Consider the following 16871-nt stretch of genomic DNA (forward strand, 5'->3'; position numbering starts at 1 on the left):
GAGGGTGAAGTTCAAACGCAGGATATTGGCAGGACCATGTTTCCTCCACACCTCTGGGCTGGATTCTCCCTTGCCTCTTCCAGCTTCAGCATCCCTAAGCAGTCCTTGCCTGGCAGCATCATTACTTCAGTCTCCCCCACAGTCTTCATGTGACTTCACACGTGTGTCTCTATCTCTCCCTCTTCTTTGAAGGACACCTGTCATGCTGGATGAGGGCCTCACCCAGCTGATCTCATCTTGATTTCATCACATTTGCCAAGACTGTTCCCAGATAAGGTCTCCTTCACAGGCACTAGGGGTTGGGCTGCAACCTATATTTTGTGGAGTGTAGGAGAAGCAGGAAATACAATTTAATCCGCAATGTTTGCCCAATTATGATTTTTGAGCCTGGAGCAAGGAGCCTGCAAGTGTTGGAGAAGAGTTCAAGATCAGCACCGACTTCAGACTTTCTCTTCTTGTGCAACTAAGACTGAAGGAGCTGGGCCAGGGGAAGGGCAATGGCTTACTGTTTCAAAGACATCGGTGCCTGCTTAATCATGCCGGGCCACCACTGATACGTCACCATCACTGAAAGTGGGTTGATACAATAAAGATACATGGGAATTTTTCCAGCCTCACAGTCACCTCTCAGGAAAGGATAGCATCAGAAAACTAGGTGACAAGTCAACCTCCCAAAACCCAGGGTACTGAAGGGACACTAGAAGGTACTCTGCATGGCTGGACCAAAGTAGCAGAGTCAGAAAATACTCAAGACCTCGGGGGAATCAACACAGCAGGGGCAGCGGTGAGTAAATCATTTATTCTATTCCAGTGAGAACCTAATGAATAAAAAACAATCTAAGACAGGTTTGAGAGGAAAGCGCAGCAGAGGGAGGGCAGGAGTGCTGTCAAACCAGGGTGTCCTTGGGCGCTGGCACTGCACAGATTTCGTAGAGCTGGGGGGTTCTCATCTTGAGTTCTCGGGCCACCTGACAGACCGAGAAAGGCCAGCAGCAATGCACCACCATCCAGTCTTCACAGAGTGTCCCCTAGGGCAAGACTTGGTTACTATTGGCAATGATACAGGACCGTTGGTTTCTCAAGGACCTGAGTAATGTTACCTGCTGGCCCATCCCACCCTCTGCTTCCAAGATCCACCAAATCCTTAAGTCAACACTTAGGACACTGGGTAGTCCAAGTGTCAAGCAGTGGCTGGTCAATATCTGCACTTCAGAGCCCTGCCCCTTCGATTTTTGACACGTGTCTCTTACTGAAACCTCCGATTTTTCTTTTTAGTGTCTCTTAGAATCATCATATTTATCTCCTGTAGTAGGTAATGAAAGGAAAAGTATCAGCTCAGGACCCCAAAACTAAGTTCTCAGAACAAAGATTCGTTAGGCCCAGAGGGACAGAGGACAAGGAATAAGAGAAAAAACAAACCAAGAGATAGAGGACCAGGGAGAAGGGAAAGGGAACAAGGGAGAAGGGCAGGAGTATTTATCCCTGGGGAGCGGGGACAGACAAAGGACTGCCACTGGACCGGGAGGAGACAGACATGGCACATAAGAAAATGGCAGCTTTTAAAGGTAAAATGGGAAACCCCGTGTTAGGGTGAGGTGTTTAATTTTAATTGAGCATGTTAATTAGATGAGCCAAGGGGGCTTTTGATTGTTAGACTTCAATATTTTCATAGCTGGACCCTGGTAGTCAGCCTCAGGAGGAGGAAGTGGCCAAATAATGGAATAGACCTTGGGGGTTAGATTCAGGAATGTAATCTAATGGTTTTTAACAAGGCAGAGGGAATTGGGGAGAAGGGCAAGGCCTACCAGAGCCACATACTCTAGTGAAGGGCTAGTGTCCCTTCAGGTAATAAATAGAATGGTCCCAAATCCCCATAGTAAAAAGGGATGGAAGTGAAAAGAAAATCTCCCCTCTCCTCCCCCAGAGCTGTCCCCAGCCACCCAATCTGGAGACAATCATTGGTTACCAGTTACATTTCCAGGCAAACTTTATCGGCCTAAACATATACACGTATCATCCTTATGTGTGAATAGTTACACAAGTCTGTGTCTTGTTTTGTTCACATAGGAAGGTATTGTAGAGATCATCCCACAAAATACCTAAATACTAGGTGTGTGAGAAACAAAGAGAGCATCTGTCTGTCTGTCTGTCTGTCTGTCTGTCTATCTGTGCCTGTGCCTATGTATCCAGTGCAGAAGTGTCCCTTTTGAAGATCCTCTGTGTCTGTGTGTGTTGTCACCCACCTCTCCTCACCCTCTCACAGACTTCAGTCTTGGCTCTACTAGAAGTTAAGGATGCCAAGGAACCACCAAAGTAAATTGTACATGTATCACATGGGCTACACTTTAAGTTGGACCTCCCAAAAAGTACTTAGGTTTGAGTCCATCTGCCCTGTCTTGAAGTAATAAGAGACTTAGGTGTGGTTTTATTTTTGTAGATGGGAGGGGATAGTGGCTACAACCTCCAATTTCTGGGCATCAAAGTACATCCTGGGAAGTGTAAGTTAGCCAGTGATTTGACTAAACCTGTTGACCAACAACCAGCATTATTATTTCTTCTTGGAAATATCCTTCATTATACAGCATTTCAGTTAAGTAATAACTCCTAGTAAATAATGAAATCAGAACTTTTATTCTCCACAGTTTTCCATTAATGTGAGATTTTTAAGCATCTTCACTGATATGTATCTCTCCTCTCTCTCTCTCTCTCTCTCTCTCTCCCTCCCTCCTTCCCTCCCTTCCTCCCTCTCTCTTTCTCTCCTTCCCAATCACTTTGGGAAATCAAAGGTTTGAAATGCATCCAAATTCTCACAAATATTTAGATTCATACATGCCTCAATTGCCCTTACCTGTATCTTATGTCTCTCTCTGGTGCCAATTCTCAATGCAAAGGTAGACCCTGGTAACAGTGGCCAACAAAGACACTCTCCATAATGCCTGGCAGTGTCACACTCAAGACACATGGGACAAAAGAGACCACAGAAACCTGTCAACGGCACATAAAAGGAAACCAGTGTTCTCAGATATTCAGGGAACGACTTCCCATTTTAAACAGATTCGCAACCCTGTGCCATCAATTCAACACTGCATTGTCTGCCTGTAACCAGGGACAAAGAATGAATAACAATTCTCAAAACTCAGAGCTAGAAAATTGCCATTACCTAGCCACATCAAAACTGTGTTCTTTTGTTAAATATTGGCAAAGCTGAATCTGACACAATTCTGTTACTGTTGATCATGGCAACTGAATTTTTTTTTCTGTCAAAAACATTAACTAATGTTTTAATCATAACATACTTGTTATGCTTTTCTATCCAATTTCATTACTTAACATGGACCTAGAAGACTAGACTATTCTTGGATAATGGATATCCCTTTCTATAAAAATGATACAAAAACTTTTGGGTAGACACTGAATCTGTTTCCTATTCTTATCAGGTTTCTATTTCTCAAGTCAGAGGTTATTCTAATTTTTTGTTAGCTTCACAGAGCCACTGACATTTGTCCATTTTAATCTGTAAACTATTAGGCAACTGGACCCTTGAGTGTCAACTGGAAATGGTTTCCACTTATTACTTCATTCACCATTCACTATTGGTAGGGGTTGCTACACAGACTGAGTGGACTCTCTAATATGGATTCTATCTAAAGATGTTAGAGGCCACAGAGCCTTTTGGGAATATAATGGCTGTTATCAACTTGCTCCAGAAGGGAAAAGAAAAAAAAAAAAAAAAACGCATATGGGCAGGCAAATTGTGCATTCCTTTTCATGGAGTTCATAGAGTCATTGAAAACTATTAACGGGCCACAAGTTAAGAGCTCCTGGCATGCAGTTAAGATGTTACACCACCTGAAACTGCAAAAAGATGACAACCCTGATGACTTCAAATAATCAGGACTATGAGCCAACAAAAAACGTCATGATAACCAGTCTTTGGAAACATTCTGTCTTATTTAGGGTTGTCATTGCTGTGATGAAACACCATGACCAAAGCAACTTTGGGAGGAAAGAGTTTATTTGGCTTATGTTTCTAAATTTTCTTCCCTGAGGGAAGTCAGAACAGGTACTCAAATAGGGCAGGAACCTGGAGGCAGGAGCTGATGCAGAGGCCATGGTGGGGTGCTTCTTACTGGCTTGCTCCTCGTGGTTTGCTCAGTCTGATTTCTTATAGAACCCAGGACCACCAGCACAGGGATAGAACCATCCACAATGGGCTGGGCCCTCCCACATCAATCACTGATAAGGCCCTACAGGCTTGCCTACAGCCCAATCATATGGAGGCATTTTCTTAATTGAGGTTTCCACCTCTCAAATGATGTTAGCCTCATGTCAAATTAACATAAAAATATAGAGCATACATGCTAAACATTTTAATCAAGGGGAATTTTATACATGAAAATGCACAAAACTTAAATTTCCACTTTGGGTGACATTATAATTGCATTCACCTATATAATAGGAAATCCCACCCTTACCACCCCTACTTCTAGGAGAAACGCAGCCATGACTTCTATCCCTATAAGTAAATTTTGCCCTCTCTCAGCTCAAGAGAATCACATTTACTTTTATAACTGTTTTGTTTTTGTGCAACATCATGACGTTTTTTTAGGTTTACTCATGTTGTTATATGAATCTGTAGTTTTTACTGTTAAACAAGTAGCATTTCATTGTATGAATATTCTATAATCTGTTTGTTCTCCAACTAATCAACATTTTATTGCTCCATTTTTTGATATCAATACCACTATGCATACTCCTATGTAAGACTTTATTTGGACATACCTCCAATTCTGTGGGTGGATATATGCCTTAATTTTATTTGAGTAGTTTCCTGAGAGTGGAACTGCTAGGTCATATGTTTAATCCTACAAATATAGAGAAATAGTTCTCCAAAGAATTTGTACGATTCTGTACCCCCTCTGGCAACATTCAAGACTTCCAATGGATTGACATCATTGCTAGCATTTGCTATTGTCAGAATTTTAATTTTAGCCATGGTAGCATGTGTGAAGTGTTAGTCACCACAGCTTCCAGTGCCCCAGATACAAAGGTATGGTAGGTACCATGTAGCTCAAAGTATAGCCTTAAGTAATTTTGAAACATTTTAACCTGAATTAAAAAAAAAATTCTGACTGGGGATATGGCTCCATGGTAGTGTACTTGCCTAGAATGCACAAGGATCAGTCCCCAGCACTAAAAAATAATTCCCAAGCAGAACAGGAGATTCTACCCAGCATTGACAACTAGTATGAACAATTAGGAAAACAGCAAAAGGTCTAGCAAATTTGGAGCAAGCACAGAGGGCTCCCAGCACCTGCAACCTTGAATTAGGGCAATTTGAAATCAATGGCACGTTCTGTGAAGATTATGAAATACTGTAAATTCCCATAAATAAAGCAATTAATAAAAATTTGCCTAATTATAAGGCTGGCAAATGAAGCACCAGATCAATTCTGTTCACACGTCTCTGAGCTGTACCACACCCTGTAAAGAAGTTGGTTGTGCCTCAGCATTTCCACACCATGCTAGGACCCACATGCCGGGTTTTTTGTTTGTTGGTTGGTCGGTTGATTTTTAATCTTTCTGTCAGATAACCATGCTATGTAAGTGTGCTTTTTAGATACTTGTCTTACTTTTCTACTGAGGTGACAAAACACCAGGATTGCAGCAAATTCTAAAAGGAAGCATTTAATTAGGGGCTCATGGTTCCATGGGGTTAGAGTCCATGCCCATCATGGTGGGGAGCATGACGATAGGCAGGCAGACATGGCGCTAGAGCAGCAGCTGGGAGCTTACATCAGATCCATGGCAAGAGGCAGAGAAAGAGCTAACTGCAAATGATGTGGACTTTTGAAACCTCAAAGCCCATCCCTTAAAAAAAAAAAAAAGTGACACCTCCTCCTACAAGGCTATACCTCCTAATCCTTCCCAAACAGTTCCACCATCTGGGGGCCAAGCATTGAAACATATGAGCTTATGGGGAGCATTCTCATTCAAACCACAATACTCAAATTCAACCACCTTGAACTACAAGTCAGCTGTGGTTTTTTAAAAAAATGTATGAAGCTCAAACTTTTATTTCACAATAGCTAATGTTTATAAAGAGTTCACTATGTGCCAAGCAAGCTCTTGCTGAAAACATTTTGCACATGTTAGTTCCTTTAATCTTTGAAATAATCATATAAACTAGGCAATTTTTCTTTTGTTTTTCTGTGTATTGCTGGCTATCCTGGAACTCGCTCTGTAGACCAGGCTGGCCTCAAACTCAAGAGTTCCACCTGCCTCTGCCTCCTGAGTGCTGGGATTAAAGGTATGTGCCACCACTGCCTGGCACTTTTAAGATCTACATGATAGCCTGCCCCATAACCACAGTACTTGTGGTACTGAGACAGTAGGATCATGAGTTCAAGGACAGCCTGGGATACACAGGAAATTCTAGAAGAGCCTGTGCTTACTAAGACCCTATCTCAGAAACCCAATCAATGCCTAAAATCGGTCCTCTTACTAGCCCCATTTTATAATGATTTCACATACTCTCCATAACTAAGTAATTGTCCCTAAGTTTTTTAATATTATTAGTGAAGGGCAGAGACCAGATTTGAACTCCAGGAGACTAATCCCAAGATCGTAGTACTATACATATGTCCATATGTTCTCATGTTTTACATTTCTTTCCTATCATAATGCAAAAGGGTTTGTGTATTCCAGGACAGTATGCCCATTATATTTATCCCTATGGGATGGTCTGAACTCATGTGAATGTTTTCAGAAGGACCCTCTGAGTCAAGTGTCACTGCTCTGCATGGGGAGGAGTGTGGTTGGAGATGAGAACACTCAGACTAGACCCCAAGAAGGAATGCACAAGAGTAGAAGGATGGGATGCTTTTTCTGAAGGGGGAGGCTTTGCAGTGGTATCAGAGGCCAGGGTAAGCATCTAGTATATGGGAGGCACTCTTATAAATCCATAGATAAAAGAAAACAGAAGAGAAAAAAATGGCACAGGGCATGAGTGGGTAGCTGCTGAAAAGGAAATAACAATGGCCAACAATAATGTCATTAGAAAGGCATATTAATACTATCAGAAGCCACTTGCTACTCATAAGAATGCCTCGTTTTTAATGTATGTTTGGGGACATAAAGTAACAATACATGGATGTGGAAATTGGCCTAACCACATTAGATGAAAACTTTGCTCAATCTATTAAGACTTAAACTACTCTAGGAATGAATAATTTCACTTTTCAGCGCCTAGAGTAGTGCTTATGTAATTGCACAAAAAGACAGCTGCAAGGAGAGTCACTGTAGCACGGTCTAGATGACAAAATCTAACAATGTAAATGTATGTCAGTGGGCTAAAGAACAAACAGAGCACGAGCAGGTGACCACTAAGAACGTGGTAAGAGGACTGGAGAGGTGGTTCAGTGGTTACCAACGCTTGCTGTGCAACCATGGGGACCTGAGTTTGGATCCCAGCACCCACGTGACAAGCCAGCCTACATACCTGAGATGCCAGGACTGCGGAAGACAGAGACAAGAGGAGTGGCGGGGCTTGGAGGCTGCCTTCCTAGCTCTAGGTTCAACGAGAGGCCCAGTCTCCAAGGAGCATAAAATGGAGTCTAATAGAGAAGGATATCAGATGTCCTCCTCTGGCCTCTGCCCGTGCACACTGGTACCCACACCTGCATACACCACACACACACACACACACACACACACACACACACACTTTTTTAAAAGAATGATAAAAGATCAGTTAAGTACCAATATAGCTAAGTTTCTAAGACTAATTTGAATTTAAACAAATCAAATTGCATAAGGGGTACCGTTTAATACCATTTACACTTTGCTTCAAGAGTTACAAAGCAGTAACATACATTGCTAATGGATACACAGGTAAATACAGAGAAAATACCTGGAAGGAAATCTTCCCAACTGATTTTTGTTATTGCTCTTGTTTACAACCCCAAATTGGTATTTACAAAGAGACAAGGATCCTTTTTCTGTAACATCTCATTTTTTATAAGGTGAATGTGCCAACAGCATATTAGTCATGTATTTTCTTCTTTTACAGAGCTCAAGGTCAAGAGGGATTTGTGGCACACATTCAGCCTTTTCCTTTACTTCCATAGCCTACCTAAACCCAGGTCTATTCTCTACCCTTGTGTGTGGAATGCCATTCTTCCAACTCACAGGCAAGTCAAGACAAAGACAAGAAGCCACGATGTGGAGGCCCAGAGAGCAGAAGTAGGCAAGGCGGGTGGAAACTTGAGCACAGCACATTTCAGATCAGTTATTGCAAGGGAGCCGAGCCTTCCAATAATAAGATACTCTAGAGAGGAACAAAGCTCATGCATGCATTGCCAGTGGGAGTGTAAACAAATTTACCTTCCAGAAGGAAAGCCACTCAGCAATGCCTACTGGAATTTAAAGGGGCATGTTCAGTTTGGTCAGCAAGTTTACTCATTAGCAATTACCCAAGACAGATATCCTCACACTATGCAAAAATGGCATCTGAACAAGCATAGTTACACAGCATTAGTTTGAATAAACCACATAAAGGCCCACCAATAGGAGTTTCTGCATAAATAAACTGTGGTACAAAGGGATTCATAAAGCAATTTAAGAAATTAGCACCAGATGTGCTTATGTGGTGTGATCACCTAAATGTGTGTGACATTAAAACCAAGGTGTCTAGCAATGTGCATTTATAATTCTTCCATTTATGTAAATTATGCACACATATAAGTAAGGGATCTGGGGAGCAGGCGTGGGGGAGTGGGGAGCACCAAAACATCCACACCTATAGATACTGTTCTGTCCTTTGGTTGTCTTTTTATATTTTTCTTTTTTATGATCATTAAATGGTGTTTTTAAATTTTAAAGTATATTTTCTTTTAAAATCTTTCCATAGCCACCTAAGTATGTGGACTCTACCTGGACTCTTAATGTAGGAGTAGCTGCCTCCAGGGAGAACAGGGTAGACAGAAAGCAGGACACATACTTGCTTCTCACGGGTTCTTGGATGGTGACACACAGCAGTTGAGATAAACAGAGGCTCAGTGTGCCTTTGCTCTAAGCCAGAGGTCAGTCCTGAAACTAGAACTTGACAACTGAACCAGAGTCAGAAAAGACCTCAGTCAACAAAGGGGGTTTCCTTTCAGATCGTTCTTGTTACAAGAGTAATGCATAATCTTCATGGAGATATTGAAGGGCTAATAAAAAAATGAAATGCATATTGTTAGCCTGCCATCTGGAGACATCTGCTGTAAATAATAGTATTTGTATCCTTCTATATTTTTCTAACTGCTTTCACTTCCTCCAGATGGAACTTGATGAACACAGTTTTGCACTCACTCGGCTTCTTAAAACCAAAACCATATGCAAGCCAGGTGTGGTACCATGCATCTTTAGTTCTAGCACTCAGGAGACAGAGGCAGGTGGATCTCTAAGAGTTCCAGACCAGCCAGGGAAGCACAGCGAGACCCTGTCTCAAAAAATAAATTAATGAATAAAAACAAAACTGTATACAAAAGATCTTTTTACTCATTAAATGTTACTCTACTACATGACTTTTCATAGCTGCATAATAATTCAGTGGATGGATACAATATATATGCTGTTCCAAGCTTTGCTACAGTAACCAATGCTTCAGTGTTAATGTTTATGGTAAATGTTGCACATAATGTATTTCCTCAGACTAAGCTCCTACTAAGAAATGTAGTTATCAGGTAAACAGCTACTGTAAACCTTGCTATTCTCTACCAGCTCACATTGTCCCATCTAGTGGACAAGGGAGGCTATATGTATCTTTGTCAACAATGGATTGTATCATTTAAATTTTAAAAAATCTTTGAAAATAGCAATTGTCCTATGAATGGGTCTACATTGTTGAAAAGCATGATTTTTCCCCCCCAACTCTGGAGTAGGCTTGAGACACCAGACTAGTCCAGTTCAACTGAAATCATTTACTTTCTGACCTTGTGCTGGGGTAGCTTTTCCACTTACTGATACCTCACGGGAGAAAATGGTAAGGAGGAGCGTGAGTGAAAAGGAAACCCGTACAGATTTTCCTATCTCTGCAGGCACTGAAGAGGCCGGTGCTCCAGTCTCCACCAGTCTGAACAATAGCTGTGACCGTGGTCCTGCCACTGGCTCCGCGGATAGGTTGCTTCACCACCGCACGAGCTGGTACTTGGCTCCTGGAGAGTCGAGGATGATGATTAACTTGTTAACAAAGATGCTGAAGAATGATAACCATCGATCAAGACAGAACAATAAAGAAGAGATCAGAGACCCATGGTGCCAAGAGACTGATTCATAATCCAGGCTGACTCCATCAGCCCCCTCTTGCAGCATGCCTTCTCTGACTTTTTAATTTTTTTTGGCCCATTAAGGACCAATCTATCACTCAAGTTCAATGTCCAATCTATCACCTCAATGTTTGCCAGGGTTTCATAATAGCTAAATTCACAAACTTGAAACAAAGAGACATCGGGTCAGATGCCAGCATGTCCCTCCCTGGTGACATGGCCTCAGCTAAGTGGTTTAAGCTCCCTACTTCCTGTCCGTTCAGACGGGAACACTATCTCATGGGGCTTATTGTACCAGCTGAAAGACATATAATTAATTTACTGTCTCCAGAGGGTGCACCACAGGTGAAGTAAGCTATAACCCAAGAGCGGTGAGCATCTGTTAAAGAACGATGGGAAACTGAGAGAGCAGCTAGAGCTGGGACTCAGCTACTGGAGTTGACATCTGGATGGCCCTGATGCAGAATACCCCGCAACTTTAACTTGGAGTTGATTTTCCCTGAAGAGAATGGATACTTCCACTTTCTGCAATTCTAGGTTAGGAAACAAATGCTCAAGGGACTGGGATGCCACAGTGAAATGAGGGGAAAAAACTCCCTTCTCTTTCTGAGGTGGAAAGCCTGGCCTCAATTTCAGTCATGGAAATGGCAACCGTCGTTTCTGTCGATGAAGGTAAGCTGCTTCAAGGTTCATGGGAAAGTTGGGTCAACTTGGAGTCAGTGGGGCCTAGAATGAGTCTGAGCCTGCACCATGTTGTCATTACCTTGTTGTATGACTCTCCTACGGCAAGCTTCATGAAACATTTGTACCTGATCTCTGATGTGCTATGGAAAATTAAGGAAGGGACCTGCCTCACATTCGCAATAAAATAAACACCATTTCCCCAGGAACCACTGTTGCTGTCACCAAGTTCTAGATGCCCTAGAAGTCAAAGTAAAACATGGCTGACCAATCATAAGATTGTATTGCCCTGGGGGTAAACAGCTGGGGAGCCCTCCAGACCTGTTTTGGAGCAATAAAATCAATGAGATGTTATGGTATATGTCTTTTCTATTACACCAATAGTTCATGCTCTTGTTGTTGTTGTGTTGAAGGTCCCCAGCTGGTGGTGTGATTTGGAGAGGTTCTGGAAACTTTAGGTGGTAAGGCCTATTTGGAAGAAGTACTTCATTGGGATCATACCTTTGAAGGTTTTGCCTTGTGAAGGGGGCTGGTCATGCCTTTGAAGGTAGCCTTTAAAGGGGCCAGAGAGGAGCCCCTTCCTCCTTCCCTGCTTCCTGTCTATCCTACACTATCTTCCTTCATATGTTCCCACCACCATGATGAACTCAACATGGGCCCATAGTCCATGGGGCTGAGGAATATGGGTTGAAATCTCTGAAATCATAAGCCAAAATACATAATTCTTTCTTTCAGTTGTTTAGATCATGCATTCTGTCACAGTGACAAGAAAGCTAATAGCTTGCCCAAGCACTAACAAACAGGACAACTTGTTGAAACAAGTTCCAAAGCCTTGCCCCAGACCAACTGCACAGGTCTCTAAAGAAGTCCAGCAGTTCCTACCATAACAGGTTTCCAGGGAATTCTTAAGCAAGCATTCTGCTACCACCTGACACCTGGTGGATTTGGAGGCCACTGGTGACTGCAATAGCTTCCAAGTCTTCACCAGCTAGGCGGCGTCTCTGCAACAGGACAGCAAGGAAAACACAACAGGAGGTAGGCAAGAAGGGAGGATGCTTGAAACACACCTAGTCCAAAGACCCAGTGAGTCATCAAGATCCTAAACAAAGAGCTGGGAATGCTACACAAGAGCTCAGAAGGGAGGCTTGGCTGGAGTCTCTGGGCGCCAGAGCACCCCTCGTCCTTTTATCTGTTAGGCATTACAGATAATACTTAGGATCTAATTACCAATTTAAGATCTTATGTGCTCTTAAGACTTGGAAAAACATGTAAAACAAAATTAATGCTAAATCAAACACTGAAAGTTAACATTATGTCCATTTCACACTCATGAATTCTGTTGTTGTTTGGTGTGTTTTTGTTGTTCCATTTTGAGACAGATTGATGTAGTCCTGGCTGGCTTGGAACTCATAGAGATGAACTTGCCTCTCCCTACTGAGTCCTGGGCTAAAGGTTATGTCACCACACTCAGTCCAACTCACAAGTACTTTATTGTATTTGAAAATACGTTTAAGGTTTTCCTGTTTCTCAAGAGGCATGGTTGCTGAAAAGCAGCAGCCAGTGGCTAATCACTACTTATAACCAGATAATTTCAAAATACGATTGTAAAATACCCTTTCATTTTCCACTCAGATGTATGTAAAGAAAAAGAATTATGGCACATGTACGTGTTGAAGCTTGTTCTGAAGTTAGTTAGGGATTATTTCTGTGGACTGACACATGTTCCCTGAAATCATATTGAGTCCCCAGCCCCCAGTGTGGCTGTATATGGAGATGACTCGTAGGAAGTAAAGTTCAGTGAGTGGGTCAGAGGGATAGAATCCTGAGTTAATGGGACTGATGAAGAGACACCAAGCAAGTACCCCTTGAGCCAGGAGAGGCCTCACAGAACCCAACAGTATTCCCCCAATCTTAGACTCCAACCTCCAGAACTCAGGGAATTAGTTGTTACTAACTCCACCTGGCCTAGGGTCTTCTGTCATAGCCATGTATGAACATTTGAAACTGGTCCTGAAGAATCTGCTTTCATACTGGTCCTATTTCATCCCCTTCCATGTGAGCTCCTTATTGCCAGGAAGCATATACCGTTGTTCCTCTTTGCATGCCCAGCATCCAGCACACTACCCTGAAACTGAGTGAGTACCCGATAAATATTTGCTGATTGGATCAAATAGATTCACTGTCTCTTCTATTGTCCTCAAGTCTTTCTCAAATCCAGCTCCTCTGGGCTAAATTACGCAACTTGAACTGCGTTTCAATTCTGTAGTAGAGGACATAACTCTCGGGTGTGAACTGATGAAATAAAAGCAGAGGGTAGCCTAAGAGCTTTCTGCATCTCTAAACAATCCAAGGCATTTCCTTCACAGCATGATGCCTACCAGTGAGGGCTTCCATCATTATGCTAAGAGCTTCAATCATCTTTGATTTTAGTGAAGGGATTTCTGAGGGCTGAGCACCTGGAAAGATTTTTCCTCCCTGAAATGAACCATTTACAGCTTGCAGCCCTAGACAAGAATTTTCTGCTTCTATCTTAAAATTATGTGCATAACACCTTTTATCACAGCAAGGAAGCCAGTCTTCTGTCTACTCCAAATCAAATAACTGAGAAGCTAACTTTTACTTGTTGGAAACAATTGTGTGTGTGTGTGTGTGTGTGTGTGTATGTGTGTGTGTGTATGTGTGTTTGCTTAATTTTGAACTCAATAAGAACTCTGTTCTAATAGTCTGACTCTTCGGTGATTTTTTTTTTATTAAAATGTTTAGATTTATAGATGCAAAGATGTTTCAGTTCAAGCTTATTGTTCATCTGTCATGATTAAAATAACAATGCCAGCCCTTCCCTTGGCACTTTTTATGTGCCAGGCATTTAGTAGTCCCATTAAAAACAGAAAGATGACGAGGTGTGACATAGCACACCTGTAATCCCAGTACCTGGGAAAACAAGGCAGGAGAATTTGAGACCAGTGAGGCCTGCAGAGCAAAACCCTATCAAAACAGAATGAGAATTAGAGAGAGAGAGAGAGAGAGAGAGAGAGAGAGGTGGGGGGGATGGCCTATCTTAATCTGGGGCTGCTATAGATGAGATGAAGTAGTTACTGTAACTTCTTGGCAGCTTGTCTATATATGACCCCCAAAGGATGCTTATGCCACCATGAAGAATAGGAACAAGCTTGGACATGATGGATACAGCGGATGCCACAGAACTATGCCAAATCAGAGACTCTGACCATTCACAAGCAGAAAGAGCAGATTTATCCACACTGAATTTCAAATCCAGCTCAGCTACATTCTATTCTTCAAGCTTAAGAAAGACCCCATCACTGCCCTCAGCTCTGGTCTCATCTTCCTCCTCCAACTGCGTTTTCAGTACTCTAGCTCTTGGCTGCCATGAGCCTTCAACAATATCATGTACTTGGTGCATGGTAGGCATGCAATTGATGGCAGCTGGTGTTAACATGACTTCAGCATCCACTGTGTGACATGGGCATTCTTCACTTTTCTGAGGAACAAAGAAGGCAGAGACATCTGGTTCAGTTTTTTTTTTAAGCCAATATATGTGCTACCCAAATACCTTGAAATGCAGTCAGGATGACCAACCATCTCAATTTTCCAGGAGAGAGGAAAGAGAACTAGGATCGAGAACTTTTGGTGCTAAAATCGAGATGGTCCTGAGAAAACCAAGGGAGATGCTCATCAAAAGCAGAGGGAAGCTTTAGTGGGAAACGGGGATGACAGCAGCCGAAGTCTCATCGGATTCTCCTACCTAGGAATGCTTCAGATTGGTACAATACACCCTCCCTCTTTCTGGCTTCACTCTCCTAAGAAGCCAGGCACCCTCCTCACCAAATGTTGACTGTTCTCACTTTGAATGCATCAGTCTGGGCAGTTTCTGTTAATTCTTTAATCAAACAGGCAGTGCTAAGAATTTATTGTACCTTCCACTCAGGCCTCTTTGTTTACTTCAAATTCTTAATCGAAGTCAAATCTTTGATATGTTTATGTCAAAGGCATGGAAATCATAGGCAGTCACCAGAAATAAAGTTTCACTTGGCCAGGATAGGACAATTTAAACTAAGAATGAAGAGATTTCCTTTAACTCAAGCGGTCCTTCTTTCACGAGCCAAGCACAGCTGCCCCCTTCCCAAGTACACGTGGGGCTAGGTACCTCCCACCCTCCCCACAAGCCACTGTTCATGCCTGGGCCCCTTTCACAAGGAGACTGGCTGGCTGGCTGGGTATTCCAACTAACAGCAAAACCTGGGAGAAAAGTCACCTGACTTCCTACCTCAAGTCGGAGATGAAATGCTCATCTTCAGACGACATGAGTGAGAAGAGTGACATGTGTGTCCTGAGCAAGGAAGTGTCCTCGTGGCCCCTGGAGAGGGGATGCCCGAGCCAGCTCATCCTGAGAAGTGTCTTCCTGTCCTTTCCCTTGGACGATAAGAAGACTGGTTCTCAGCTTGGGGTCAAACCAAAGTGAAGCGTGCCTTTAAAAGAATGTTGCCTTGATATTCTGGAACCTGAGGTCATAGCAGTCTGACAGAGAGACACTGTATCTTTTTAAAGATGAGCACATGTCTAACAAAGGGAAAGGGCCTCTACCTTTTTCTTTTTCTTTTTTTTTTTTTTTTGGTTTTTCGAGACAGGGTTTCTCTGGTTAGCTTTGCGCCTTTCCTGGAACTCACTTGGTAGCCCAGGCTGGCCTCGAACTCACAGAGATCCGCCTGGCTCTGCCTCCCGAGTGCTGGGATTAAAGGCGTGCGCCACCACGGCCCGGCCTTTTTCTAATCTGAAGGGAGACTAACGGAGATACAATGTAAATACAAAATTTAAAAAAAGGGACTTATCTTCGATAGGAAAATCCTTTGCTTTAAAAGATACCTTTACTAAGTATTTACCTAGTTAAGTGCTATTAAGCACCATGTTGTCACAGAAGCTGCAGTTTTCTACCCTACTAGGCAGCAAGGTGGCTTTATCATCAGGACCAGTGGTCCAATCCTGAAAGATCAAACAATTCCATAATATACTCAAAAGCAGGGACAAAAAGGTCTTCCAGCCTGGAGATTACTTACCAAAAAAAACAAAACAAAACAAAAAAAAGTCTTCAAAGGATCAGAAAACCATTAAGAAAAATGATTGCAGACAGACTATCGCCAATGTATAGAAGTATTGAACCATTATTTCTAATTATCAAAGGGGGAAAAACACATATCATACATGCCTGGAAAAAGCCAAATGTATTAAAAATGTGTCTTTACAATTGAAAGTTCTGAGTGTTGTTAGGAAAAAAGGGAGGTCACCTGCAGTGAAAGCTCCAGAAGTAGTGACTGTGCAGGAAGATATCTCTCAAACAGAACATCCTGGAAGTTGTCATAAAGTACCATTAACAAGGGGAATTCTGGAATTTGTCAAGTCAAATTTGTCAAACTGAGATAATTTATCTTCAAATGGTGCAATGAAAGTCATGTTTAGTCTGAATTTCAACAAACTTCTAGACATGTTGCTAATAGAAATACATTCTGAGCCATTTTAAACTCTGTTAGCCAAGTGAAACAAAAGTAAAAAGAAACAAGTAAACTTAAACTTAATAAATATGAGATAACACCATTTTAGCATTCAATTTTTTTTTTAATTTTATGTGTGGGTGCTGTGTCTGCATGAATGTCTGCACATTGTGAACATGCCTGGTGTCCACAAGGCCAGAAGAGGCCCCTGGGATCAGAATCACAGACAGCTGTGACCTACCATGTGGGTGCTGAGAACAGAACCAGGTTCTCTAGAAGAGCAGCCAGTGCTCTTAACCACTGAGCAACCATTCCAGCCCCTTTAATCCATATTTTAAAAATTATGATTGAAATATCTTACATTCATTTTACATAC

General features: G+C 42.2%; 1 protein-coding gene across 1 annotated transcript; it reads right to left on the minus strand.

Annotated features, from left to right (window-relative positions):
- Positions 1–780: 780 nt before the first annotated feature.
- Positions 781–15395, minus strand: Plac8l1 (PLAC8 like 1). The gene is made up of 4 exons (XM_059246766.1): positions 15277–15395; positions 10063–10199; positions 2849–2985; positions 781–1028 (listed from the first exon to the last, which is right to left on the minus strand). Exons 1-4 carry the CDS (start codon positions 15393–15395, stop codon positions 888–890), a joined length of 534 nt encoding a protein of 177 aa, XP_059102749.1. The 3' UTR covers positions 781–887.
- Positions 15396–16871: the final 1476 nt, after the last annotated feature.

The sequence above is a fragment of the Peromyscus eremicus genome, chromosome 19, assembly GCF_949786415.1.
Source record: "Peromyscus eremicus chromosome 19, PerEre_H2_v1, whole genome shotgun sequence".
NCBI classification, from domain to species: domain Eukaryota; kingdom Metazoa; phylum Chordata; class Mammalia; order Rodentia; family Cricetidae; genus Peromyscus; species Peromyscus eremicus.

What these genes read in the sequence shown, in the direction of transcription:
- Plac8l1 (XM_059246766.1), bottom strand. Translation starts at nt 15,395, where the DNA reads ATGAGCTGGCTCGGGCATCCCCTCTCCAGGGGCCACGAGGACACTTCC. An exon ending in CATTTCATCTCCGACTTGAG is followed by an intron (nt 10,200 to 15,276) that starts GTAGGAAGTCAG and finishes TCGACTCTCCAG; the next exon opens with GAGCCAAGTACCAGCTCGTG. An exon ending in CTGCAGAGATAGGAAAATCT is followed by an intron (nt 2,986 to 10,062) that starts GTACGGGTTTCC and finishes TGCCGTTGACAG; the next exon opens with GTTTCTGTGGTCTCTTTTGT.